Raw genomic sequence first — 27976 nt, forward strand, 5'->3', positions numbered from 1 at the left:
CAGCAATGGAGAGAGGTTCTTCCTATTTGTGAGCTCTTCCCATGCTCACCAGGAAAAATAAGAGCTGAGAAGTTACTTGCTTCATAAAAAAATCACCCCCAAGAGCCTGTTTTCTCTTTGAAGATGAGCAGCAAGACCCTCAGAAGGCAGTTTCTGAGTGCACTTTACAAATGTTACCGCTAGCTGGTCTAATGGGCCGCCTATATTCAGATCCCCTTGAAAGGAAAAGCCACTTTCTAAGTTGTTCTCTAAGTTGTAACTTACTGTTTTTCTCTCCAGCTTCCCTGTTAAATGTCTTCTCTCTTCCTAACAGTGGCAAAAGGAAAAAGGTGCTTTTTGTCACGTTCAAAGGTGCTGAATATATTTTTAAGTTGCTGTATTTCAGATGATCATTTAGAACAGTAGTTGCTCTGCAGTATGTGTGAACAAGGAGTGCTTTTAAAGTGCTTTTAAAGCAACACAGAGTCATTACACATGCAAGACGTCCTTGCTTCTTGAAAAGAAAAGCAGTCCTCCTCCTTTATAGGAGGAACGCTTACTTATCCAAATCCAGTCCTCTTCTAGAAACACAGTATTCCTTTGTGTACACATTTATACAGAATGGTCCTGGAAAGGGGCAGCTGTAAGGCAAATAAATGACACCTGCTATCGACTAAAACCGTTCAAAATAACTTTATAAATTCTGTCACATTTCTGCTTTGTACATCAGTTCAACCTTGTCCCTCAAGCTTGTTACTGAAAATTCACGTTTGCTTTTTGTTTCATTTTTCCTGAAAGGCAGACACAAAACCAGCCATCAGTGCATTATTTACAGAAGTGCAACATAATCTCCCACCCCCAAAATTAAACTTTTCACTAACAAGATATTTCCAACAGGATGTAAATAAACACCACGGGTTGAGCAGTGTTTCTGAAGTCAATTTATAAAGGTTAGCTCATTTCTGCAATCCCCAAATGACAGAGCGAGTAAAGCTTCGCTCATCATCGAGCAGGCTAAAAATACCACATTTCAAGTATTAAATTAGAAGTTTCTAAAGACAATCCATATTTTGATAAATAAACACAAGGGAAACAGTATATAGCTCTCAATATACTGTATATGAAAAGTGGTGTCCAGTTTCAAACTTCTAGCAAGACAGGTGCACGGGCCAAAAATGTGATCAAAATAACCCTGAAAACGGTAGCAATCCGGGAGTCCCAAACATTATCTCTTCTGTGTTTCCCCTGGAATTACTCTGCTGGTCTGAGGCATCTGATTGTTATTGAGTTCTACATCTGTAGGTAATCAAAAAAAAAAACAAACCCAAGCTCATTCCCATATGGAAACAATTCAAAAGTAGGTTCAGCAGATAAATCCTATTATAATCTTGCTTCTCTGCATATTGTTTTTGATGAGATGTTAATGCAGATCTGTTACTTCTTCTGGAATAATGTTCTCAGTTCATAAAGTTCAAGTCAAGTCATTCTGGCTGCAGCTTACTCTCAGTTTTCCACTTCACGTGCATCTTCACCATCAGACTTCTTATGTTTCCTCATATGTTTGTATTTTTCCACATATGCCTTCACCAGATTAGCTACCTTCATAGGGTTGATCTCTCCGCTTTTGCTGTGGCAGATCTGCAAGAGATTAGAAAAGGCATTCAGTCACTTAATGGTATTACAGCAGCTCAGGCAGACAAGCAGTGATCAAGAAACCCTGAACTTCCCAGGAGAAGTGATTCCTGCATAGGCTCCTAGAGTCTCAGACCAGGACACAAAGCAGAAGACTCAACAAGAATAAGACTGTTTTCAGCCAACATTAGGGTAGGTCTAACCCTCTATGTTTGTTTGTAAAACCTACAACGCATCTTGGACTAAATGCACTCGGGCAAGTCATACCAAACCCTTCCTCGCTGTGATAACGGCTATCCGTGTTCTGTCCTAAAGAGTTCAGCCTCTGTTGCCTTGCAATAACGAAGCTTTCAGCTCTGATACATCCAAGTGTCAGAACAACCTGGCATGACGGCTTACACATCTCTGCGGAAATCATTAAGTCTATCACCCACACAAACTGTATTAAAGAGCACCACAGTAGTTATGCTTGATCTAGGACTAGTTAAAGAAGTCCCTCCAAGAAAACAGAGAGACCCTGTAACCCTAGCTGGCCGCCTTCTGCACAAGTAGTATTTAGCCTCAAGAGTGGGACACTGTTGTACTCCCACACCTCTATCATTGCTCAGGATGAACAGTGCTCACTGGTAATATTTTACTGCACGCATTCCAGAAGCGGCCCGAGCACTTACCTACTGAGCACTAACTGAATGCATCTCTGAAAGCAGAATTATTCATTTCTATCACGGGCTTTTCTGTGGTTTCTAATTAACATACCAAACTGCACTGCAATTGTCCAGCAAATCCTATACAATACATGGTAAATGAGTGTTTATTTCCCATTTTTCTGATGGTTTTGAGGAAGTGATGTTCAAATTGAAAGAATTTGGCAGTTTTGAGGGCCCATTCCGAGGTATGTAGGGTCTGTTCACTTTCTCCCAAAGTACTAAAAACTTAATCATTGTTCACAGGGACTTTGGTTGCAACTGGTTTTGGTTAGGTCTTCTACCAACTGGATTTGCTTTTCATGTTGGTCATGCAGAAGATGTGAAATTGCAGACATCATCTCAGGAATTGTTGTTTATGATGGAATTTCCTAGTGATAGCAGGAAGGCAGAGCAGGGAGAAAGTAACAGTTCTCCATGGTACCATTTAACTGCCTCAATCGTAACAGCATTAATTGCTTTCACAAGACAACATGCGTTTGTCTGCTGATAGGTATTTTTTTTTAGCCACAATCTATTCAGCACTAAAGATTTGAGACAGAAGTCAGCGTCAGCCAAATTGCAAAGCCCTCTTCCAAAGTTCAGGGACATCACAGGTGTCCAAGGAATTAATACACAAAATATTTTCTAACTTTAGGAGTAACAGCTTGACAATTCAGGCTGAAGTTCTTAATGAAAGAGAATTAACAACTCCCTCTCAGGGCACGTGCCATGTAACGCTTCAGCTCAGGCAGCTTAAGCTTCAATGTTCCATGTCGCTGACAACATCTTACAAAAGGGACACCTTTGACAGCTCTCAGTGGCACTGCTCAGTCCTGCTTGGAGCAACTTCACAAGACTGTAGAGTCCAGGTCAGAGTCCAAAAATCTGCTATTTCAGTAACACCACGTAATTACTGAAGCTTGCAAGTGCAATCCAAAGTACTGCCACTATTTTATTACCTGCACGGCTCCGCCCCTTCACAGTCACCTTACCTTTTGAACAGCTTTTCGAAGAATGTTCTTATACTCCTCCTTTGTAATCTCCCTCTTCTGGTAAAAAGGTTTAATGGCAAGTTTCACTTCTTCCACAGCCCTTTCCTGCATGTGAAGCTTCTTCATGTACTGCACAGCAAAGAGAAGTTCATTACCTTGTTTTAGCCTGGGAATACTTTCAGAATCTATTTTTCTTAGAAATGCTCAGACAATGAAAATACTCATTTCACCTTTCAACAAACCAAGAGCTAGCCTCAAAGCAATCTCCTTTACTGTACATTGCAGTCTTGAAACAAACCACGCTTCATGCAGTGAGAAAACCTTGTTTTGTGCAACATTATTCTATCTTAGAGAACGTGTTTTAAACAAGCAAACACAATATCTGCTTAGTTTTCATCTCCTTCTTCCCTTCCAACAGCTCTGGAGTAAACATACATCAATCGAAGAGGCTGTCAGAATCTAAAAGCAGCAGGTCAGAGGCGTAAATATAAAGCTCTGCATAGCTCTAAAGGTGCTTTGACATAAGGGCATACTCTATCAAGACATTCACAGAAACTGCTGCTGAAATGGAGGTTCAGTCAAAAACATCTCCTCACCAATTCGTTTTTAGCTTTATGGCAGAAAATAGAATAACTGGCTAAATAACTGTTCTTATGTTAATGTGCGTTGTGAGTTTACAGCAGATGGTCTGTATAGCAGATCCAAAACTCAGCAGCAAGGGACTAGCACTGCTAAATCTCCAATGCTTTTTCACTGCTGATTAACAGCAGGATACAGTCCTACCTCTCCATAGGACTGCCATGAGAACTGATGCTCATTTCAAAACTGAAGAAGAGAGGAGAGCACTGGGCATTTGGGGTTTCAACATTTTGGCTTTCTGAAAGCGACTTTCAAACATTCAAGCAAGAAAGTTTCAGAACTGTAAGGATAAATTAGCTGCTTTAACCCCTCTCAGAGAGGGTACAGAGAAAGTTATAAAATCTAGCTTTTATAAAAGTCATTAAAAACTTTAAAATTTCAAATAAGCAGCTTATTAATATATTGTTTCTAATTTCTACAGAATGGGTAATGCCTTAATTAACAGGACTGTGGCCTGCATGTGCAATTCCAGTTACGCATTTGCTACTTGAGAGCATTTACTCACTTCCTCATTCTTTGTTTTATCCACTGGAGGTTTCTGTACTTTGATCTTTTCTTCTGCATTTCCAACAGAAGCAGCTTGAATTCCCGGTTCAGAGGCAGTAGCCAGGCTGCCCGGCTCTGGAGTCAGGCTCTGTCCTGCCACGCAGCCAAGCGCTGGCAGGCTGCCCTGCATGATGAACTGAACCGTGGGCTGGCTGACAGGCGCGTAGGGGGGGAGGCTCGAGGGCAGAGGTGGCGTCAAAGGTAGGTTTTGACAGAACACCTGTGAAAAAGAGACCGTTTTGTAAATGCCTGTCCTCAAAAGAGCGAGCATCAGATCGGTACTTTCAGAGCAATTTTTATCCACTGAAACAGGCAAGTCATTAGTAGTGTAAATCAGGGAGGCTGCAGTCCGCCCCTCAGCTAGGTCTCTGCGCGCCAGGAACCAGCAGGAGCCCCACACAGCATTTCACTGGTGGGCAGCACACAGGCAAGGACTGATGGCACAGACCAATGCCAACAGGCCATTTTATTTTTTATTTTTTGCACAGCCTGATTGCAATCAGCGAGATGCTCAGAGCTTTTCAAGCAACACGGTTGTTCATCAGGGAAGTGCTGAAAATGGAAGCTGCACACACAGTGCAGAATGAAAGGGAGATGTGCTTCTTCAGCTGTAAGAATCACCCGAAAGATTAAATGATTAGAGGATTGCTGAGGCGTATGGGCTTTATGAAATGCACTACACGCAGAGGAAGGCGAGCTCTGCCATGAGGGGAGGGTGTTGTACAACAAGGGCACAGATGAGGTGGGATGCCTTCCATGACACTGGGCTGTCAGAATAGGAACCAACCTGAGAGGAATCTAGATCAGGAAACATAGGCTCGGGAATCATATAATTGGTTGGAGGAGGCTCATTTAACTGCACCTGATTTAATGTTTGGTTCAAGTCCTCTGCCTTCCAGGCCCCTTCTTTTGCTCGCTGAAGTTTGTAAAACGGCATCCCTAGGTTCCCCAAGAGAAGGAAAAAAAATTTGAGAACAAAATAAACCTTGTGGGTCAAAAATTCAAAGCAGTTATACATAAAAAACCAACAGTGAAGATGGTCCTAACAACAAGGCTGGCTATTAAAGGACTTTGTTTAGCAATCATCAACATTTTAAAGCTGATAAGAGAGGGCTTATCATCCACTTGTGCAATTGTTTTTTAGTGGGTTTCTGTGAGAGGAACCAATGAGAACCACACAACTGTCAATACACATAGCACAGGGCACCTGAGTCGAGCTGTTCCGAGCAGCTTTGGCTTAGCAGAGCTCACAGGAGCAAGCTGTAAAGACGTGCAGCACTGCTTGGTTTTGAATAATCTTAAATTCTGAAGGATAAATCATTCTAGTTAAACGCAGGAAGCACGGAACGCAGACTGTCAGTTCAGAGATCAGGTTGCAGTATGTGCTTCACAGCCAAACAGGTTGCCACCGGCTAGCCGAGCTGCTGAAGTGACAGCAACGATTCATTAACGTGATTCACCTCGTGTTCTTGGCAGGTGCAAGACGCAGGCATTCAGGATTGGGAACCACAGTATCACCCCAGCTCAGATGACAGAGCTATTACACTTACAACTTAAGCCGGGCACCTAAACCCTAAGCCTTACGCAGCCTGCTCCAACTGCTGCTTGTTTTCCCAAAGAGACTTACGTGGAGCTTTTCCAGCAGACAACACACCACTCTCTTCCTCTTGAAGATTCCAGGTCACTCTTTTCACCGGTGCTTTAGATTTCAACATGGGACCCTGAGGTACCACCTCCAGTTCAGGTTTAGTGAAATCACTGGTTTTCTCCGTTGACACAAGGCACTCATCTTTAACCTCTCTCACACAATCTGTTATTTTGCTCTTGGATGAGCTTTGAATTGGCTCAGCCTCAGGCTGAGCTTGCACAATAACCTCTTTCTTCGGAGGTGGCTCCATCAGAGGCGGACACAACGCAGTATTTTCTATTTTAACTGTAATCTCCAGGTTCGTATTGCTACAGCTACCAAGTAATGCTGGATCACTGTTGGTCGTTAATTCAGTTTCAGCCAAAGAATCCATGCTGCCAATTGGAACACAGCTGTTTGTGATCTCTGGCACAAGGAATGCGGCTTCGCTTGCCACTTCCTCACAAATGGGCTCTACCTTTATAGTTTCTTGGGCCTCTCTCTGTTGAACAGAGGTCTCAGCCTGTATTTCCTCAAGTTTGACGTTGGGTTGGATGGTTATGGAAAACTGTTCCAGTACTAGCTCTTCCTTCGGCTCCTGTTTGAAGGAATGGGATTGCTCTGGACAACTGGGTACATTTTCAGCTGGAGGCTTTTCATCTTTCTCCGGCTGGGGAGGAAGCGAGGTTTCTTTCGACCTGTGTTTTCTTTCTTTGGAACGTGATCTCGATCGTGGTCTTTTTTCTTTTGATTTGCTGCTTTTGTGCTCCCGAGATCGAGATGCAGACCGAGACCGAGACCTCCACTTTCTCCTCTCTCGAGATCTGGATCTTGACCTCTTTCTCTCTCTTGACCTCAAGCTACTGTCTTTTTCATACCTCTCATAGCTTTTGTCTCTCCTGTGTTTCCGCCTCTTAGTCCTTTCAATGCTATTTGAGCGGGAACGATCCCTCCGTCTAGATCTTGACCGAGACCGCCTTTTCTTCTTCCTATTTTCATGAAACTCAGAAGTACTTCCAGGACTACCTGAACGTGACCTCGATTTCCTTTTCTCCCTAGACCAAGAAGATTTTGCCTTTTTATCCTTAGTTTTATCCTTCATTTTCTTTTTTTTAGATCGCTCATGACTGCTGGAGCGGTCAGTAGAAGACCTCCTGTTCTTGGGTTTCGAGGTGTGTGTTTTGCTGTGCTCTTCTCCACCTGACCAAGACGTAGATCTGGAACTTCGGTCCCTCGAGCATGCTCTGCCCCTAGACCCTGATCGGGATCTCTTACGCTCTTTGACAAGTGCCTTTTTCCTCTTCATCTTCTTCCTGCTCCGGGAGCTGGAGTTTGAACAGGATCTGGAACGTGATCGCCTCTCTGTTTGTTCCGTCTTTTGGACTTTTTGTTGCCCATCATTCTTTGACGGACTTTCTGGTTCTGGTTCTAGTTTCACACTAATATTAGGTCTGATTAATTCTTCAGCATTAAAGAACACGTTGGGGCCCTCTCTACCTTCTTCCTTTAAAGGCTCTGCATTAGAGATTTGCTTAACAACAGAAGAAGTGCAAGGACTGCTTAGAAAGTCTTCCTCATCCATATTGTCTCGTTCCTCTGTATCAGAAATCTGTTCTACAATCCTGCTTTCTGCCGGCACATCTTCATGAGACTCTGTGTTACTAGATGGTACGTCAGATTCAGCCCCAGACCCAAATATATTTTCTACTGTGTAAGGAGTGAAACGACGAACAGTTTGAAACGTTTGAACTTTCGGATTTTCAATAGAAATAGTCCTGGTAATATTAGTTAGTGGGATCCCTGAGCCAAGCCTTTCAGGACTACTGCTTGCTGAACTCGAGTCTGACCCTGTTGGCTCAAAGGGATCGTATATTTCACTTTTGACTTGCTTCTTCTTAACTGAGAAAAGAGGTGAAGGAGTCTCTTTCTGTTGCACTTTGTCATCCACAGGGCGGAAGGTGTTACAAAATCCTGGGTTAGACAGTCTGCTGGAAGGCCCTGCATTTCCAGGAATATTAATTTTAAAACTCTCAAAAGAGCTCGGGCCTTTGCTCCTCGAAGCGCCCAGAAGTGACGAACTGCTATACACGCCTGCATTGGTAGAAAAAGATACCCCGCTTGTACGTGTTTGCTGCTGAGATTCCTTTGCATTTGCCTTCTGACTTTCCACCTTGCTGCCCTTTCCCGGCTGATTAGCGCTCTCTTTGCCAGTCAGCTGGGTTATACAGGAGCTGGGGATGTCGCAGCTTTGGCTTCCTGTGGGTTCTGGCTCCACCTGCTTGCTGCTGGTTTCCTTTTTAATCTTTGGTATCCTGGGAAGCTCAAAGATGTCAATTCTCTTGAGAGGTGGTTTTAATGGTTGCCTCACAGTTACAGCTTTAGAACCAGAATTCAAGTTACAGCTCAGGGGCTTTGAAGATGAATCAGTGGGGGCAAAGTTTTTAGAGTTTCCATTAAATCTGGGCATTTCATCTGACTTGGAGCCATGCCCACTCAGGCTAGCTATACTGTGAGTCTGAACAGACCTGGGCATCATTGAAAATTCCGATTTTACAGTTGCCTTTTCTGCTGTAGTCTGTGCAGGGTTTGCTGCGGGCTCAACCCTGCTCAGGGAGGGTGAAGGCGATGAAAACAAGCTTGGTGAGGTGGGTCTAGTGCGAGTATTCAGCCCCGAGGAAACTGAAGGTCCAGCAATGGAGCTGCTTGCCATGGTTCCTGAGTGCACTGTGCTCAGCTGGGGTTTACGTCCTGAAACATCATCCGCTCTCGAGTCTTTTGTTGATTTTCTGTGAAGAGGAGCTATGGCATACAAGCAAACAATTAAGCCTTTCAAGACGTATTTATCACTTTTCCCCCCAACATGAAAAGAAGTACAGAGGTAATTATTTTAAGTTCCATTTTGGTTTGTAGACATACCACACAGTAATAAGGCAGTCCAACAGTTCTTTCTGTCAGATGCACAAGGGTTACTGTCAGACAATGGCACCTTTGAGGTAAACGCCAATATTTAGGAAATAAATGACTCTGTTCTGTGGGTCTCACTAGATTTGTGTTTATTATTAGTTGCCAAGTGATAAAAATGACTTTAACATAGGATGTTACAGGTTATATACTACTATATAGTATATAGGTTACATACTACAGAGCACGTACTTTCAAAATAAGACCAGGGCGGATGTAGATAAAACAGGCTAATTACAACAGCAAGTGCCAAACCCTTACCTGCCTTCTTTGCTGTCAGAGAACCATCTCTGTTGATGACCACATCAGAACTACTCATCATGAGGAAGCTCTGTCCAGACAGGATACTTCCCAACAGATCAGGCACGGGGGCAGCTTCTGCTTCTTGATCAGGACTCAAGGCAGGTACACTGCTTCTGCATGTTTCAGAGGGGTTACATTTCCTTTACTCTTACAGCACTTGTTCTATACACACACATTACATTAAAAAGAAACCAAAACCAAGGGCATAAACAAACAGAGGTCAGCCAGGGAAGTTCACTGATAGTTTTGGCTTCACTAGAATAATTCTGCTCCCGTCTCTCTCTGACAAAGAAGTATTTACTTCTCCCAGGAATACCACCACATTGGTATGATTATGTGCTTCCTGAGACCTTTGGTAAGCAAATGCTTTTCATCTTATTTAAGAACGATGCTCACTTTGTTACATATCAAGACAGCGCATTGTTCAGTGCTACACAGAGGTACTTCCATCCCAGCTGTCTCTTCTCCCCACCGAAACAGGATCACAAGTGTGTTAGTCAGACCTACACTACTGTCTAAAAAAACCTGATGCAACTTAAAGAAGTGTTTAGCATCAGTTGTTGGAATACACATCGGTGCCTACCAGTAGGGTAGGAATACTGCTGTTGTTTTTCAGTGTACCTACGTGTGGGATAACACAAACACTCCTCTTTATGCATTACACAATCTTAAGAAAATGGCTTTAACCACAACTTCTCTGGGCTTAAAGCATGATTTTACCGGATTCATGTTTTATGAACCATTTTGGGAGGGGGATTAAAAAGGTTTGAGCGCTTCTGGTGGTTTCTTTTTTCTCTTTGCTTGTGTGTTTAGTGGAGTTCTGGGTTTTATGTTTGTCTTAAAAAAAGAGAGGGGTTCAAATGGAACCAATAGACTTCGCTTTTCCAGGGAGCTATACTTCATTTCTGTACAACAAAGCAAGGTTTCCAAACCACTTACACCAAAAATCTGTAGCATACAACAGAAAGAGAATATGGGAGGGCTAAAAGCATTGGCCACTTAAGCTGGACTAGGAAACTCACTGTGGTTCAGGCAAATCAAACCTTTAGAAAAGCTGAATTTCAGCTGAACAGTTCTACCTTCTGAACAACATGCTACTCGAGCTACTTCAGAGGATGTGCAAAGCTTCCTGGAAGGCTTCCTTCAGGATGGAGATAATATATTTCCATGGTAACTCGGGATATTTCTGTACCTTTCCTATCTGAATCCCAAGAAACAAACCTTTGCCTTAAGTCAGATGCATGAGAAGACAGCCATGTAAATCTCTTACGCCCTTCAACAGCTTAAGATGAGCTCTCTGCATTTCTCCTAGCCTTCAGCTCCCTCAGCCTTGCAGTTTTCCATGACTTGGTTGGTACCTGCTCCAGGCATTTTCCCCATCCCTGTTCTCACCCTGTCCCTCTCCCTGTGCCCTACCTCTCTGCACTGCATCCTGTGCCCCAGTCCTGAAACTCCAATGGAGCTGGTACTGGCAGGCACACACGTGCGTGCATGCAATTACACACAAAATACATCACCTATCAGACAGCAAAGCAGAGCAATAGTTCGGTTATAGATTCAAACAAACAGTTTCTTCCAATTTTCTGAGCTCCAACAGACGACAGAGGAGTAAAGCGGTGTGGCTACACCCCTCATTCCCTCCTTTGGATGTGCGACTAGCTTCCCCAGATACGGGAGCAGGGCATTTTGTTTGTTTCTTAAAGTTAATGAGACTAAGAATTGTTTAGTAACCCCACTAGTATGTTTGAAATCCCAACTTGAAAGACTTACAAAATACGTCTGGTAAGAAAAAAGTTAAATGAGAACGATCACCTTGTCTTAGAGTCATTACACAATTAAAAAAAAATAAAAATAGCACTTGATGGATTTTTACCTGGGAAGTCCTACAGAAACAGGTCGAGCTACAGGACGGTGAGACCTCAGAGCTGACTGGGAGAGAACTCTCCTTTTGGCACTCACTGGTGAATCTGGATTTGCTGGAACTTCTTCGTTGCTGTGGATAAAACACACACACACAAACCTTGAAATTACTGTCAAATTGATGAAACAGATAATAAGATTAGGCCATGTACGGTTAGAGAGTATGATACATAAAAAAAAGATTTGTGCCATGTATTTATTTTCTCTTGACTAATAAGTAGAATTGTGTAACAGCAGTTACTGTGTACTGTTACACAGCAGAATTCTACATTTGAATCTTGTGAGAGATTTTTTTAAATATTAAATGGATAGTTTTCTTCTAAGAGACTCTCAAAAGAGGTCTGCTCAGTAGAAAATTAAATTTCACCAGCAATAATTCAGATACTCCCTCACCAGATTTCAGAGCAATATAAACTATGGCATAGGAAGATTCCTCCTGAATTTAAAGCACCTGGAGAAGTGGAGATGGGGAAAGGAGAAGCATCAAAAATTCCACAGGTCCACTTAATTCTACACAAAGTCACTGTTTATCATATAACATAAATGATAGCTATCTTTACTTAACTATCTTTACTTAAAGTAAACGAACAATTATTAGGATCTGACTCCTTCACTCTCTAGCCTTTAAATAGCCTCATAGATCTTATTAAAGATTTTCATGCGGCTTATTTCAGCAAACCCCTTTAAAGAAGGCTGATTCTTTAAGAGCTCAGCAACTCAGCCAAGGAGGGAAGAAAGAACAAGCACATCATTACATTATTGTGAGCTGTGCATCCAAAGTCATTTTCAGGTGTGTGATTTACACTCTTTGCAGAAAGTCACAAGCTCCTTTCCAAAATATAATCCGGTACTTGAACTTCTCCTCTATCATAACATCCCAGGTTTCAAATACATCCATGCACACGTGCAAACAACCCAACACTAGTGAAATTAACTTTGGATTATGGTCAGGGACCTGGGATCTTACCTCTCATAAGGATCCAACTCATATGGATCTCCAAACACGGACAGAGAAGCTGCACCGATGTCTGCCCTCATCACACCGAGTGAGGGCTCCGTTGCTTTGTACATGGAAGGAATCGAGGCCCCACGCATGGGTTTACTAAGACCAAGAGTTCGTGCAATACGGGAGCGAGTAGTAACCTCGTTTTTTACCTGCACAGATACAGAGATGGGTTACTTGTATGCCAGAGGCAGGTACAACGTCTTCACATATCAAGTACAGTGATCGGGTTACTACTATCAGCAGCAGAAGTGGTACGCATTTATTTTCTGTGTTTGCTTTAAAGCATTTATGGAACTTACCACAGCCTGTATGCCACTTCGCAAAGAGACTGCATGTATTAACCTAAATGATCAGACAAGTGAAATTTCTACAAATCTGTAAGACAGTCATTCAAAATTGTCAATGTCTTACTAAAGGCTGGGAGGTCAGCTGTCTGTAGGATGTAACCTCTAGTTAAGGTGGCTGAGGACAGAAGTCAGACTGGTACAGAGTATTCAGTGTAGTTCATATGAGAACACTACCCACAGCTGAAAGGGATTTTGTGGGCCCTTGCATCTACTTAACATGGTTTGCAACAACACAGATGCAAATTTCCATAGTCCATTAAAAGAAGTGGGTGGTGACAATTTCAGCTGAGCTTACATCAGTACTGAGTAAACACAAGAGCTTAATGGTAGGAGCGTAACACAAAGCCTGCAGGACGTGCTTCAGTGTGATCCCTGCAGTTCAGGTAACGGGATCTGTTAGCAAATCCAGCAAGCCTGCTTGGAAGTTGCAATTCGCTTCTAGGTACATATACTTTTCTGCAGTACACCGGACACATCCTGCACATACTTCCACCAGAAAAAAACAAATCTACCTGCTATCATTTCAGGACAGTGTTTTTCCATTGAATATCATGATATAATCCTCTGATAGATAAAATAGCAGAAAATTGGCAGATTCTGATACTGGCAGAGACTCACATGCGATCTTACTCTTTTCTTCCCTCTTCTCTTCTTCATTAAACGCTTGCGTCTCTTCAGCTGCGTCCCTGACGTCTTCTTCCCAACAGAGGATTTTGTCTGAGTTCTTTTTTTGCCTGCTACCTTCTTCCTCCTACCTGATGGGACACAAGACGACCAAGTACCTGGCTAAATGCTGGTGCTATGTTGTACCCTGCACTCCCTTTTTCATACCCCCATGGCACACAAAGCAGCTGAAAGCGATCTACCGTGTGCTGCAGCAGCATAAAACAATGCAGCAGAAAAAAGCGAAGACGTTAAGATTTATTTAAAAGTAATCTTTATGATGAAAAGACATATTGGGGAGGGGATTACCCAGACCTACACATGTACATACGCACGTGGCATACTTCTGTAGCTGCACAGGTGCGGCAGCACACAGCTGCTCTAAAGTATTTGGTATGATTCAGGCTTATTTTCCCAAAGCTTTTATTCTTGCAGATGGGAGCCACAGAAGGCTTCTGATGCCCTTACCTGTTTTCCTTTTCTGTCTAGCAGGAGCCCGCGGTGTAAGAGGACGCTGGTAAATGGCTGTGTTCAGGCCCGCTACAACTGCCTCAATTGTTTCATCCAGAAGAGAGGACATGAGGTACCTCGGCACGTGCTGGGGGGGGATTAGAAGTTACATGATACAGGTATCTAAAGATCAGCAGCAAGTTCGGTATAAAAGCATTTGAAGAGAAAGTGAATTGAGATTCAAAAGATAAACACAGCAGCCAGTAAAGCAGTTACGTCACTGTTCTCACCTACTGGCTGTTGGATTAAGGAGAACCTGGCCTTGCCCTTCAGGCTCCCTCACCATCACTAGCCATGGCTAGCTTAATGCCAACTTTGTTAAAAGAGTACTCCCACTCAGCAGAACTTTCACAAGTCCACTGAACTGACCTCTGGCCCAACACACAACGCATGATGAGCATGAGGACCAAAAAGCCAACGCAGCGTGGATATCCCACCAAGGTTCACATTCCTCTTCCTCTCTACACAAAAGGGTCAACCCCATTTCAAATATATTTAACATATTTGAGTTGAGTGTATGGATGCTGAGGCACTGGTTCCTTCCTTTGGTTGGAAAGAGGTGACAAGCAGGTTTCTCTCAAAAGCTACGTTAAGCACGTCACGTCCATGCCAACCATATTCCTAAAATGTCTCTAACCCCCCTCCTTCCTTCTAGCAACGCTACAGTGACAGGACAGACATTACAAAAACCTAAGGCACCAATTTCAGCCTGTATTAACGGCTATAATAAAGACCATTTGGGTTTCGCTAAAAATTTCTCTCCTCCAATTATAATGATTTTGATGACAGATTCAACATGTATACTCCAGAGAGCTAATTAACAATCTACTGTTCTTCCCGACCAGTAGGAAAGTAAGATGACAGAAAACCTACACATTTTCTTGCCCAGATTTTGGCATTTGTTTTGCTTCCCTCAAGCCAGTCTTCAGGAAAGTTATTTTTCTGCCTGAACTTACAGAATATAAGTGTTGCTTGTGAATTTGAGGCACTTCACAATTTTAAGTGCATTTTCTTTTTCTTTCTCACCTGACCATTACAACTGGATTATAAGGGAAAGCTTAAGCCACCAGACCTCTCGCCACTAACTCTGTCTTTTGCCAGTCTGTACTTCACACTCCAAGGAGAGCCTCTGCACCTAACCCAGCCTGAAATCCACAGCTGACTGACTGACTTGAATAAACGCTTAGTTTTATCCACTCTTTTCTCCCTTTTTTTTCTATTTTCCTATCTTTGAAAAAAAAAAAAAAGACAATACAGTCAAAACCAAAATAGCATATTATTGTCCAATGATAGAAAGCTTATGGAAAATTATGGAGCAGTTCAGGTTGGACAGGATGAAGGGGTTCCCTAAGGAGGTCTGACCTTTCTGTTCATGGCTGTGACAACACTGAATTCAAATGAGGTTTCTTAGGGCTTTCTCCATCTCAGGGCATTAATGAAGAACCAATTAACATATCACTAGTCCCACAGAGGTTATTTACAGGCTCTACTAAGTCACAATATGTTCCTGTGCAAATTAAGGCTTCTTGTATTTACGGAAGTGAAGGGTAGGTACTTTGGCTAAAGCCAAAGGGGAGGCCAGGCAGGAGATCCCCGGTTTGAAAGTGCTCACTTTGCAGCACAGTAATTGTTACCTACAGGATCCCAATTATTTCAGACAGCGTCATCTCACCCATCTCTATTTGTCCAGTAGGCAGTTCCATGAGTAAAGGATTTCAAATACCTGAGGGATTTGGGATACTCTCTTGCATAGGTTCTGGGGAACCTATTAATGAGGTTGAATTCACACCACCACATCAGCAAGGACGCTAGGATTTGGGTTTGCAGTACTTAATAGGAGGCTAACGGTAAAAAAAAATACAACTTAATATTTTTTCCCCTCCGGTTTGGCTGAAGGTGGCCAACAGGTCCAACTGCTACAGGGAAGGGGGTAGGAGGACAAACAAGCAAATCCACAAAGGTCAAATAAACAGGTACACTAAAAATAGGAATGGTGCACAAATTATGAACTAACATCTGCTGGGAATAAGAATATAATTTTGCTCACGACTGAAGTAATAAAAATGCAGATTAAGAGAAGAAGATACTACAGATTTCAAAATAGAGAGAATCTTGCTTGTGTGCTGCAAAGTCACCTGTGCTCTGTCCCAAGTAATAAAAAACAAGAACTCCACAACGACTGACCATTTTGCTATGGATGGTCAGCACTCAGACAGACAGATGAGCTACTTGAGGGGTGGGATGCATTTCAGCTCTTCCACAAGGTTCTTCCAGAAGCTCGTCAGCAAATAATTCTAAATACCTGAATTTGTTGTGCAGTTGTTATCCGGTTTCTGTTCACTGTTGCCCTCACTCGTTCGCTCTGCCGAGTCCTGGCTATAGCTCGGGTTCGGACGTGAGGACGTAGCCTGCTTGTGGTAGGAATAACATCAGCCACGAGGGCAGCAACCTCTTCTTCATTCACGTGATCTGTATCTTGAAAGAAAAGATGCCCAGGTCACTTCTCTTCCTACAGGTGAAAGCATTCGAGAATTTTGGACCAAAAAAAAAAAATCTGCATTCCCCTTCTTAAGCCAAACGGCCTCCTAACATGGACACAATCCTCTCAAAAAGAAATGAATACAGACACCACCAACACTACTGCAGGCTGCAACACAGAAACAAGGTTTTCTAGGTAAAACAAAATGCTGCCACCTTGGCAATCTGAGGTCAGGGTGCTAATAAATTCTTTGCAGTGTAATACAACGCAATTGCACTAAGATCCAGGGCTAGCTTCAGGAAGGTTGAAGAACGCTTGTAAGAAGAAACGCCACAGGTTTTTTATTAAAATTTGGATTTGCAGCTACAAAGACCCCTATCAGTCAACAGGTTCAAGAGAAGAATGACCAACAATTATCCTAAAGCAGACCAAACCACGGGTTAAACATCTCTTCAAAACAAGACATGCTTCACAGCATTTAAGTCAGGAGAAACTTGTTTACTTTTATTGCACACCACCGAACCCTCACCTGCAGCAGCGCTGATACCCATGGGAGCACAGGCTGGACAGAACCATTCATCTACAGGGACTTCACTCAGAGGTGGGTTAAGGCATTCCATATGATACCTTGAGAAAGAAAGAGAAATAAAACAAACAAAAGTCAAACAAAGTGCTCCTTACCAAGGGAAAAGAGCAGTTTACGTCTAACCACAGAAAAGATAAGACAATAACCCCAAGTGCAGATGCATTCTCATAAGCCTGAAACTACAGTCTATGTATCTTCTTCTACCATTCTTCAGAGAAAGGATGCTACCTGATAGCTGTATAATGGTCTTTGATTCTAGTATGTGATTCTAGTATGTATTTTTAAATCATTCTAGGCCCAAATAACACCCTGAAAAGTGACTGGTTTAACCCTCATGGTGTGGTACGCGCTTACCATTTGAACTCAACAAGTGTTCAAACACAAGAAGTGGCCAGAGCCAAGACTAATGGTGGCGAAGAGAAAAGAAAGGAGCTGGTGGAGCTCTGACACGATAGACAATCTGGAAACAACATCAATTTCCTGGGAACCAACGTGGCATTGCTGTAACTGAGAGTTATACACATTTTACTTTGCATGACTGGGCACCGGTCAGCTGCAATGCCTTATTATGTTGAATAAACGCATTTCATCCCTCCCCCACAGCTCTTGATTAAGAAAACAACTAGTGATAAGGATTTCTGCACAAGAGGATGAACTAGGTTGCAGAGCACTGTGCAGCTGGCTGCCTTCATACACCTGCTTGCAGTCTGGAGACCAACAATACTGACTCTAAAATACCATCTTCCTGAGGACTCTGCTCATTCTCATCAGATCTCAAAGGGAAAGAAGAGAGAATGATGCTCCCTCAGGCATTTTGAAGTGTTTTCTACCCAAAGAGAAGCTATCCCGGAAAGCCTTTTAATATTACCCAACTTTGGCTCCATAATTCGCTCTATTCCACTTTCAGCCGTTAAAACAAAACGCACACAAAGCAACACACATTAGTAGCCCAGAATTTCTAAGGCAACTTAATCTTCAAGTTATACTGCTAAGAAGAATTCAAACAGACTTCCCAATAAATGAGATGCCTCCCATCAAAACTGAGTGTATAGAACAAGTTCCCCAGCCAAGGAACAGCGACACACACACACAAAAAAAAACACTGCAGAGAGAATACAACCGTTAATTCACCTCCCACCCACTGCTCCAATTCCAGATTTTGTCTTTCAAACCTGTTCTATGAAGTTGTGATTATCTCAATTTGCGACTAGATTGCAAAACCTGCTATTATGTTTATGCTAAAATGTATTAACTATAAACACAAAATGGAATACCACGTCCCTATTGCATAGAAGAGCACATCTGAGCAGATGAGGTTTCACACTCCTTCAGAAACACAAGAAGATGAAGCTGAAAAATTATGTTTGCAAGAAAATCACTATGTTAGAGTAGCAAAGTGTTTTCCTTATCTGGGAAAGGAGAGCTCCTTCTCCAATTGCCAGCTACCAGGTATGAGACAATTTCCCTGAAGTGGTATTCTGACAAGTAATATTGTTCAGGCTGAAGTCGTAACAAAAGTCCTTATAGCAAGAGCTTTGTTACACACATTTTAGATTATCCCTGGGCTTTCTGAAGTCGCATTTGAAAACCCTGGACACTGGAAAAACCTATTGCAACAGCTATTTAAGAGCTCCCCAGATATTGAAAGAACCCAATCACACATAAAAACATAACAAAACTCAGTGCCAGACCTTATGTAAGGGTAAGGTGATATTTGCTTTACAAACAACTCAGAGGTAAATTGATTTTATTCACACTCATTCTCTCATTTACATGCACTCGTGTGCCCACCCACTCACAAGCACAAACACTCCGGCCAGGATTATTTCTGTGCAAAACAGCAGACGAAAGACATCAGCAGTCAAGTCCTCTACACTTCTCTTGGGCTCTTTGTGACTGGCAGTGATGAACTGGTTTCAGACTTCTTTTCTGGACCTTTAGGGAATGAACAGATGCTTTGGGGAATCTTCTGCCTTACTATTTTGTCTCAGTCCTCACAAATCGTAAGAAAAATGAGATCTATGGAATTCAGGAATTTTGACCACAAAGCTAGCCCTGGTTTTCATTTTGATACCCATCTTCAGGGCAATTTTTTAAAATGACAGAAAAATCAGGACTTTATAGAGTTTCTGAAGCCAGTACTACCTTCCATACTCATGGAAAGACAGGATGACTCCTTCGGCTATAAGCCTGATGGAAAAAATAATGAAATGAAAAAAATGATGAAATTTTCAATCCAGTGTCAGGTCAGAGAGGACGTGAAGGAACAGAACCAGGGTTTGAAGCAAGCTATTCCACGTTTTCCTAGGTATGATCTCAGCCACGGAGAGCTAGTACAGACTGCGAGTTCTTTCTTCAGGAAGTGCTTCCAGAGGTGCTATCTCCAGAAGCTAAGCATTTATAAACAACTTATTTTAAGAAAATTAAATAAAAATTAAAAACTGTATCAAACTTGAGTAAAAATCTATGGAATTATTTAGAGAACATATTGAGAGAACAAACGAAAATCTGCGAGTCCAAATAAGACTTATGATACTTCAGAAAGACCTAAGAGTTCAGATAAGACTTACGAAATGTGTTTTTTTCCCCAAGTATTTTAAACTACACTTGTTGCTCAGTGTTTTGATGACATGCTTAACAATATTTAGTGTTCCTGATTGCGTCTTTTGTGCAGAAGGTGAATCGATGAATATGGAGGCTACAGAACACAAATACAAAACTAAGCTTACCAGTTATCTTGTAAGCTTGATAAAAGCCATTTTTAAGAGATTATTTTACCAATTTGCTCAAACAAGCACCTCATTTTGTTCAATAGGGGACTTCTGACATCAAATTGACAATGCTGCAAAACTGATTCAAACAGTACAGCAAGTTTAAACTCTAGCAGGAGACTATAGGCCCAAAGTCACATATAAGCTCCACGGTGCCTCCACTGAGCGATTTAAAAGTTATTTCATTTTTCCAGGAGGAAGAAAAAAGACTTCAGGTAGACACAGAATTTAGCAAGACTAAAATAATCATTTAATAGATGTGGCTATGCAGAAAATACCTCAAAATTTCATGAAACTGTAAATCCCGAGCTCTTGCACGCGACATTAAAGCCCAGTCAACTGGGACAAGTCACGCACCTTTTCAAGGAGGCATAAAGAATGCAAATGTCAATCATACAGGTGCCGTACTCCTTTCGCATCTTTCTTACCCTGCATCACAGCCATCGCACAGCAGCAGGCGATCCTCACGGTCACTTCTGCCACACACCTCGCAGAAGGTTGGATCATCCTCTCCATCGTTACCCTGAGTTTTTGTGTTCTCAACAGGAATCTGGATAAAAAACGGGATTCATGTTGTATGCAGAACGTGCCACTTTTAAAATCCATTGTCACATGAGCAGTAACAGCGGCAAAACCTAAAAATGTGTGAACCAAGTGGCCACCACATACCTGAACCTTCATTTAAGTTCATTCAACGTATCTCGGATGCGATCAAATACTTTATGAGATCTATTGAACTTGTCTATTGTCAGACACTGACAACCATAGAAAACTGTCTTTTAAGAAGCAGAGGAATCAAAAGTTCCTGAAGAAGATCAAAAGTAGTCAAAAAAATCCCAAAACAAAACTGAAGAGAGCAAGCTTAGCTCCCCCCCCCCAAATTAACATTTATTTAAATCTCAGTAATTTGTGCTTCTGTTAAAATGCAAACAATAATAAACCATCAGTTTATGAAAAGAGAACAAACTCATAGATGCCCTCTAAAACCCAGTTCGTTTCAGATACTGATTTAACAAGGGCAATGACAGCTCTTCAATATTCTTTTGTGAGAGACCGTCACCACACTCAACCTATGCCTTTACGAGCTCAGCTGCAGCCTCCTCTTCCTCCCTCTCCCCTTACAAACCCAGCTGCTACACAACAGAGCTGGTAGCAAGACACAAGGAACAGGTCAGGTACATTTAACCCACATTGTTCCTGTTGGCATTATACAGTACTGCAGGACACTGGGCACTTTCCCCATAGGAACTGGCTTATCAATGCAGAACAGCTTAGAGGCAAACTATACCAAAAATGCAGTTGTGAAAATCCTTTCTGCCTTCTGAGCCAGCATCACGCTTCAATCCACACACGCTAGTGTAGGAAATGTGGTTAAAGATGAGGAAAATTTATAACAGTGCCTTATAGGGAAATCTCAAATCAGGAAAGCTACCAAGTATCAGACACGCGTGCTAAAAAAGAAAGCCTTTGAATAGCTATTTTGTGATTATCTTGTTGTTTACTACAGCAGAAAGCTTACCTTTTTTAAGATTTTACCACCAAAATGCGCCCGAATGCTAATGTACTTAAAGAGGATTCGATCCACCGGACAGGAGTTGGCATTCTAGAAGGAAACAAAGTATTTTTCCCCATACAATTAATACACACACCTCTTGATTCGATTTCTAAAAAGCAAAATTTAAATTATTCATGTGATAAGCATTAATGTAGTAAGCATTTTAAAAGCTATTGGTATTGACATTTTAAGCATTTAAATCTGACTTATCTGTCAAACAACTTTTTGCATCAGAGAAGACTTTTTTTTTTAGAAAAGCATTTATTATATCATTGAAATCATTTAATTATTATTTGATTGCCAAAGGAATATCAAAGTTCTTCCAAACATGGCCTTGAAATACTGCTCATGTTAGAGGAAATTTTATTTCTTTGGGGAAGTAAGCATCTCAAAATTACCTGCAAATCCATCCAGTATCTCTGATTTTAATTACCACTGGCACTGTGTAATTCTCACCCTGGACTATGATTATAGGAACTAGGCAGTTAGGAGGCAGTAACTTTGACTGAAAAATACTGAATTCAGAGCAAACTGCTGATTTAGTAATCTTCTGTGTCTTTCCTGCGTTTAAATGTTCACTGTTGCAACAGACCCTGATCCTGCAGTCACAGCACAGAAGTTAGAGAGATAAATATATGTCTACACGCACAGAGAAAACCAATACTGTTGGTGCCTTGACTTGAAAACAAGATTTTTAGATGCCTAGAAATGCACTTGCTCACGGTATCACAGCTTTCAGAGAACAGAACACGTCAGAACGGGTACAAGAAGCAGATCCACACTTCTCAAACATGAATCCTGGCATGTAAAGCAGTCACCTAAGTCTGTGCAGAAAAGCTCAAGGAAGCAAATATAAATATTACAGGGAACTGTTCTCACGAAAGAAGAACAGTGTGACCAGACTGATGAGCAGAGCACGTCAGAAGGCCACAGGAAATCGAGTCCAAGCAGCTCACCTTCGACCACTCCACGATGCAGTCCAAGCAGAAGTAATGGGAGCAGTTCTCAGGAGTCCCCACGGCCTGATCTCTAAACGTGTTGAGGCAAATGGGGCAGTTTTCGCCATCCTCATCAGAGGAAACGTTCGCTACATTTAGGCGTGGCTCTAATTTCAGAGCATCAGTCATTCCCTCCCCAGCAGCCTCAGCTTCTTCCTCCTCCTCCTCATCATCATCTTCGCAATCTTAAAAAGCAAGAAAGGAAAAAGAACTCCAATATGCTGTAGGGTTTCCGCAAGGGGAGCAAGCGCAGGGGGATTTGTAAGGGATGTTAGCTTGTGGAGAATTCCACGTAAGCTTACTTTACAGGTCTGCAAGGGCAAAACACAGCCTCCCCGGTTTGAGGTAATAGTTTTTGCTGGTTTTTACCCCTCCCCCCCCAATCCCCTCACTAAAAAGCAATGGATTACCCTGGTAAATAAACAAATAAATAAATGCCCAATAACGTGACTAGTCTTGCAAGAGATTAAAAGGACAGACAGCAGAAAAACAACAGGTTACCACGATGCCAAGATACCACTGAACATGGAGCTTAAAAATAAACTATCAGGCATCCAACTTTTCTTCCAGTTATTAGACACTCCAGAAAACAAGGCACAGCAATACACTTGCCTACAGAAGAACAGGTTAAAGAGTTCACAGGTAAATCACAGTTTTGAGGGGATTTGGGTGCCTAGCTGGAGACCACTCAGAGAAGCTCGATTTTGAGTAAAATTCATTTTAAACTCTCATCACGCGTTACTGAGCGGTGTTTTCATTTTTAGTACAAAATACAGACACGTCTTAGTGTTAAGACTGTGAAGTTGTCAATTTCAAGAAGCAATGAGAAGTTATGTAGAAACATTCCCACTTGAAAAATAAAAGACCAAGAAGACAGGGCCTGTGTGTTTTCTATTGATTTTTCCTGGCAGGACATAGGATAGATCATTCTAAAAGATGGATTAATTAAGCTTTTTGGCACCTTGCACCAGCTTTTTAGAACTAGTCTGTGTTCAAATCAGTCTACCTAGTGCTTGGAAGACTGTGCTCTTTCTTGCCTTCCCAACAAGCTTCAAAATGTGACAAAAAACTTTGTTTATCCACTTGAGCGATTCAGTTTCAGAAGCATATGCATTTCAGTTTCAGAAGCATACGCATTTTCAGTAAAATAAGTTCAATAATATCCCCACTCCTTTTTCCAAAGGAAAATTAGTTGTCTTCTTCCCTCCTCCCAAAGCTTAAAAGCAATCCTAATTTCTTTCCAGAACTCCCCATCACGATGTTCATTTTCGAGCAAACTGCCATAAACACACTTTTCGTAAGTGAAAAAAATTTTTCATTGCTGTAATTCCAACTTTTTTTCTACTCATGCCAAGGCTCCATCACTGTCAGTCACTCCTACTGCCTGTAACTACACAGGTTTAGCTAGCGGATAGTCTTCAAACATACAAATGCTACAAATACCTAGAAACTGGGGAACGTCCGTGTTTATTACTGTAGTTTCTGGGCATCACCCTGGCAGAGCAGCATGGATTTACCTTTCACAGTTACTTTCTGGAAGGAAAACTTTCATCTCACTCTTCCTTCAATTGTTAACAAAATATCTCTGTTGTGCACGTTAACAGCTTTACCTTCTAATTCTTCATCTTCACTTTCTTCTTTGTCCTCCTCACCTCCCTCTTCCTCAGAGTCATCTTCCTCCTCACTCCCGGTGTCATCTTCTGATTCGCAGCTGTTCCCACCGTTGCTTTCTAAGGAAGAAAAAAAGAGGGGAATTTGAAACACGAGTACAACACCAGAATTCCTGCTCAGGACATTGTATAGAAAGCAAAACCCCAGATTTCCTCAGCGAGCTTCTCAGTAGCGTCAAAGCCAGCAGCTCAGAGCAACTCAGAGGAAGCTCGCCAGCAGTATGAGATGCAGCATTCAGAAGTCAAACAAAACATTTTTCAGGGAACGAGAAAAATGGTCACAAATACAGCCTCACTTCTTTTGGGAGGTTAAAAAAAAAAAAATCGGCTCTCAGACCTCCAACCAGAAAGGCGGACAGGCAGAGCCTGCGATTACCTGTTTCACTGAGGAGTGCCAGACTCTGCCTTTTGCCCTTGCCCAGCGCAGCGTTCTTGTTTATCAGCTCATCCTGGCTGTCATCATCCATGGCAGGACATTGGGAATCCGCTCCCTGCAAGAAGGCAGACGGGGGTGAGGCAACACGGCACCTAAGCGAGCGCAGAGGGTACCGCTACCGCACAGGCACTGAGCGGCACTTTGCTCTTATTTTTCTTCTGGTTAGATCTACAACAACGGAGGGTCTGGCTTCGTGCTGTGGGAAAGCAGCTCTTACAGGAGTAGGACGAAGAAAACCCCTGCTTAGTTTTCCCAGTTTCAGGTCAGACGTGGCCTGAAACCAGCTCCTTGTACAACCCAGTGCAGAGGAAAGATTCAGCTTTGTCCTGGATGACCAAAAAAAAAAAAAAAAGGATAACCGATAACCAGACCTCCCCACTAAAGGTAGGAGAAGAAAACCTGCAAACGCCAAAACCATCCCGCGCACTAGCTGTAAAGAGCAGCACCGAAAGGGGCCAGAGGTCAGTCTGCCCTTCGGATGAGGGCTAACGGGATGAAAAGTAGACGTTTCAAACCAAAATACTTCATCCTGCTCGATTCAACCAAAACGAGAACAAGGAGGATGCGTTTTAGGTCTTTTTCTAAAAAGGCCTTTTCCCAGCTCCGTCGTGAAATAGGAAAGCCTCAGAGCACACAACCGCAGCAAAGGGGCCACTTCACTGGGCGCATATTAATGCCATCAAATTAATTGCTGTGCATTAGCAGACTGGCAATAAAACTGACAGATACCGAGAGACGGCTCCTGATCCAAATCCACGCCGACGACCAAACCACAGCTTTCAGCACGTGGTGCTACAAAGCGTCAGGGAAGGAGGGTCGCCGTTCTGCAAACAAGCTGTGGATGAACACAATTAAGTGACACTTACGAAGCTTGCTGTTATAACCGCGCACGGAGGAGAAACTGGATTCTTCTGCAAACGTGGCAAAGATGTTTCGGGTGCTCTTCTCCCCCTCTTCCTGCTCTGCATTACGCAGCCTGCATATTAAAGTCATTTTTGGAACAAAACATTATGTTTTATTCAAGCTCTCGAAGCACATCCTCACTCGTTCACTCCCTTTTTTGAGCCACGTAGCACAGCTCTGCACTGGAGAGCCTTAAAAACGCAGGCTTTGCTAAGGCGGGCTGAGTTGTAAACGCAGCCTTCACTGCTCAGGAAAAAAGGCTAAAAAGATCAAGCTTCAGGACGAGCGGGTTCCTGGTCAGGATTTCTCCTAACTTCGGCGAGAATCCTGCCTAAGCAGAGGATTAAACTCCTAGCTGAATTTGTGGCTGTTAATGGGAGCGCTGAAAAATGGTTTTCGTTGGCTGAAAACACGCAGACTCATCAAAAGCCAGTCGCTGCAACGTACCCAAACCAAACTGGGAAGAACCACTGGTTTCCACCAGGAACGCGCCAGTTCCAGCAGCGCGCACGGGTGAATTATTCAGAGGGAAGCCCGCTTACATAAGAACCTTCCAAACGGGAGCTCACGAAGCGAGTGGCGAGGCTGGAGCCGGGGAAGAGAGTGATCTCGCGAGGGGCGACCTGGGTTTGTCCCAAACCTCCTCGTTTGGCAGGAGGTGGGAACACCTCTGTGACCCCCCCCTGCCGCGTCCAAGCGGCCACGGATCTCCCGAGCCCCTGAGGAGCTGGCAAAACCAGGTGGGGTTTGCCTCAAGGTCTGTGCAGTTTAAAAAAAAAAGTCTGATTTGATTTGTGGATAGTTCGAAACAGGTAAAAAGGAGTCAGGCAAAAATGAAGGGAATTCAGGATTTTAAGCTTCAAGCGGTGAAGGTAAATATCTCACTGCGTGAACAAGCTTCTCGAATCCGGACAGCTGCTCTCAAGGAAAAGGGAACCGAGGCGGGCTGTGCACTTCACACAATTGCTCGTCCTCCTATTATTTAAGGGCAACAAGCAGCACTTCCCCGTTTTTCTTCTCTGGGGAGACGTTTCAGCATTTATGACACGTGTCAGGGCTGCCCGACCCGTACAAAAGCGCAGCTTTCAGCCCAGCCCCTATCCTCCCTCCACCCCGCCAGGAGCTGGGAGCAGCAGATACCAAACAGAACGATTCTTACTGCTATGTGAAAGAGAAAAGTTGCTGGAGAAGGAGCTTGCGTTCATCCCCTCGAGGCCAACCTCAGCTGCGCGCCTCCAACACGAGGCCAGGATGTCCTGGAGCACCACCCCGCTTTCAGGGCAACGCGGAGCACTCTCCGTGAGCTGCACTAGCCGTTTCTGCTTGTTCTAACTGAATGTTTCCTCCAGAAGAGGGGTTTGTCAGAGAAACACCCTGGCTTTCTAAAGCCCCTACGGACTGCCACAAAGGGGGACTCTTACCGGCCGTGAGCATGCCGCAGCCAGGATGGAAGGGCTAGACACGAGGCTAGGTCAGAGGCAGGAGATCTGCTGGGCAAGGCGTTTGTTTTAACCTGCGGGAGGGGCGCTGGGGACGGTGCCCAGGCAGAGAAGGAGCCAGCTGGGTTTCCTCACTGAATGCTGATCTAATTTCAGGGGTAATTATTGAGCAGCCTTGTTCCGGAGAGCACTTGTAACTAAATTGAAGGCTACTAAATATTCCAACATGCACTTGCATTGCCATAGCTGCTTTGTTATTATTATCCCCCCCCCCCCCCAACGCGCCCTTTTCTTTCATAAACTGACCGATGGCACACACCTGGAATCAAAGCCAAACACTTACAAACTCACCTGCTACGTTAAAAGTAAACAACAACAGAAGAATGAAGAGTTGTAAAAGCCATTCTCGTACACAGGGTACCTGCTGTGGTGTGCCCGGTCCCTGCCAGCACCCTCCAAACGCGGACGTTAAGAGGGGCTGTGCCGGGACAGCAGGCACCTTAACAGAGCCCCATTGCCCCGTGCCAGCCTAACGCGCCCGGGAAGCTTTAAAAAAAGCCCTCTAGGTCTGAATTTCGGTTAGGCTTCCCCCCGTTTACGCTACAAAAGGGATTAACTCTGTAACACCGGTATCAAAACCGCCCGTGCGATGACTTCAACCCCTTCGAGCCCTTCAGAACCTACCTGAAAATTAAGCCCGGGGTGGGCGCGCTCACAAGCGCTCCTCGCTCCCTGCCCGGAACCCACTCAGCCCCGGGCCCGGCACCCGAACCTCCCCCAGAGCCTCCCCGGGAGCTCTTGGGGCGCAGCGTAACACAAACCCAACCCCCGCGACGCGGCCCCAGCGCCCCCAGGCACCGAACGCCGCCACCGGGGGGGCTCCGAGGGGGGATAAATAAAAACGGGCAGCGGGGCGGGGACCCCGAGAGGCCTCAGCACCGCCGCCGGACCCCGGGGCCCCGCTCACAGGGCCCGGGGGCCCCCAGCCAGGCCCCGGTGCCTCCGAACCAGGCCCCGGGGCCCCGGTAACAGGGCCCGGAGCCCCCCAGCCAGGACCCGGTGCTCCCCTACGAGGCCCCGGTGCCCTCCCCAGCCCCCACCGCCGCCCCCCGCACTCACGCAGGAGAAGGCCCCGGCCCCGGGCCGTGCCGCCGCCGCCGCCGTTCCGGGAGGCACGGCCGGAAACGCCCCGGGAGCTCTTCCGGGTCGCGGCCCGCCGGTGAGGGGGGACGGGGGGGGAACGGCGGCGGGAGCGAACCACCGCGGGCGGGGGGGGGGGGGGGGGGGGGCGGGGCGGGGCGGGGCGGGCCGTGAGGGGGGGCGGGGTG

General features: G+C 44.0%; 1 protein-coding gene across 6 annotated transcripts; it reads right to left on the reverse strand.

Moving 5' to 3' along the window:
* Positions 1-657: 657 nt before the first annotated feature.
* PHRF1 (PHD and ring finger domains 1) lies at positions 658-27907 on the reverse strand. Of its 6 annotated transcripts, none has more exons than XM_066997971.1 (18): positions 27768-27907; positions 24247-24361; positions 23811-23930; positions 22159-22385; positions 21167-21250; positions 20076-20197; positions 16820-16917; positions 16114-16286; positions 13770-13899; positions 13257-13393; positions 12253-12440; positions 11239-11358; positions 9324-9478; positions 6102-8900; positions 5262-5413; positions 4434-4694; positions 3290-3418; positions 658-1617 (listed from the first exon to the last, which is right to left on the reverse strand). In XM_066997971.1, the coding sequence occupies exons 2-18, from the start codon at positions 24335-24337 to the stop codon at positions 1483-1485; spliced, it is 5121 nt and encodes a 1706-aa protein (XP_066854072.1). In that variant the 5' UTR covers positions 24338-24361; positions 27768-27907; the 3' UTR covers positions 658-1482. The 6 variants fall into 6 exon arrangements, with proteins under 6 accessions (XP_066854072.1, XP_066854070.1, XP_013029806.3 ...); XM_066997969.1 differs by lacking the exon at positions 27768-27907 and adding an exon at positions 25173-27722 and having other exon boundaries at positions 16114-16280; XM_013174352.3 differs by lacking the exon at positions 27768-27907 and adding an exon at positions 25173-27721.
* Positions 27908-27976: the final 69 nt, after the last annotated feature.

Source organism: Anser cygnoides, chromosome 5 (assembly GCF_040182565.1).
Source record: "Anser cygnoides isolate HZ-2024a breed goose chromosome 5, Taihu_goose_T2T_genome, whole genome shotgun sequence".
Classification (NCBI taxonomy): Eukaryota; Metazoa; Chordata; class Aves; order Anseriformes; family Anatidae; genus Anser; species Anser cygnoides.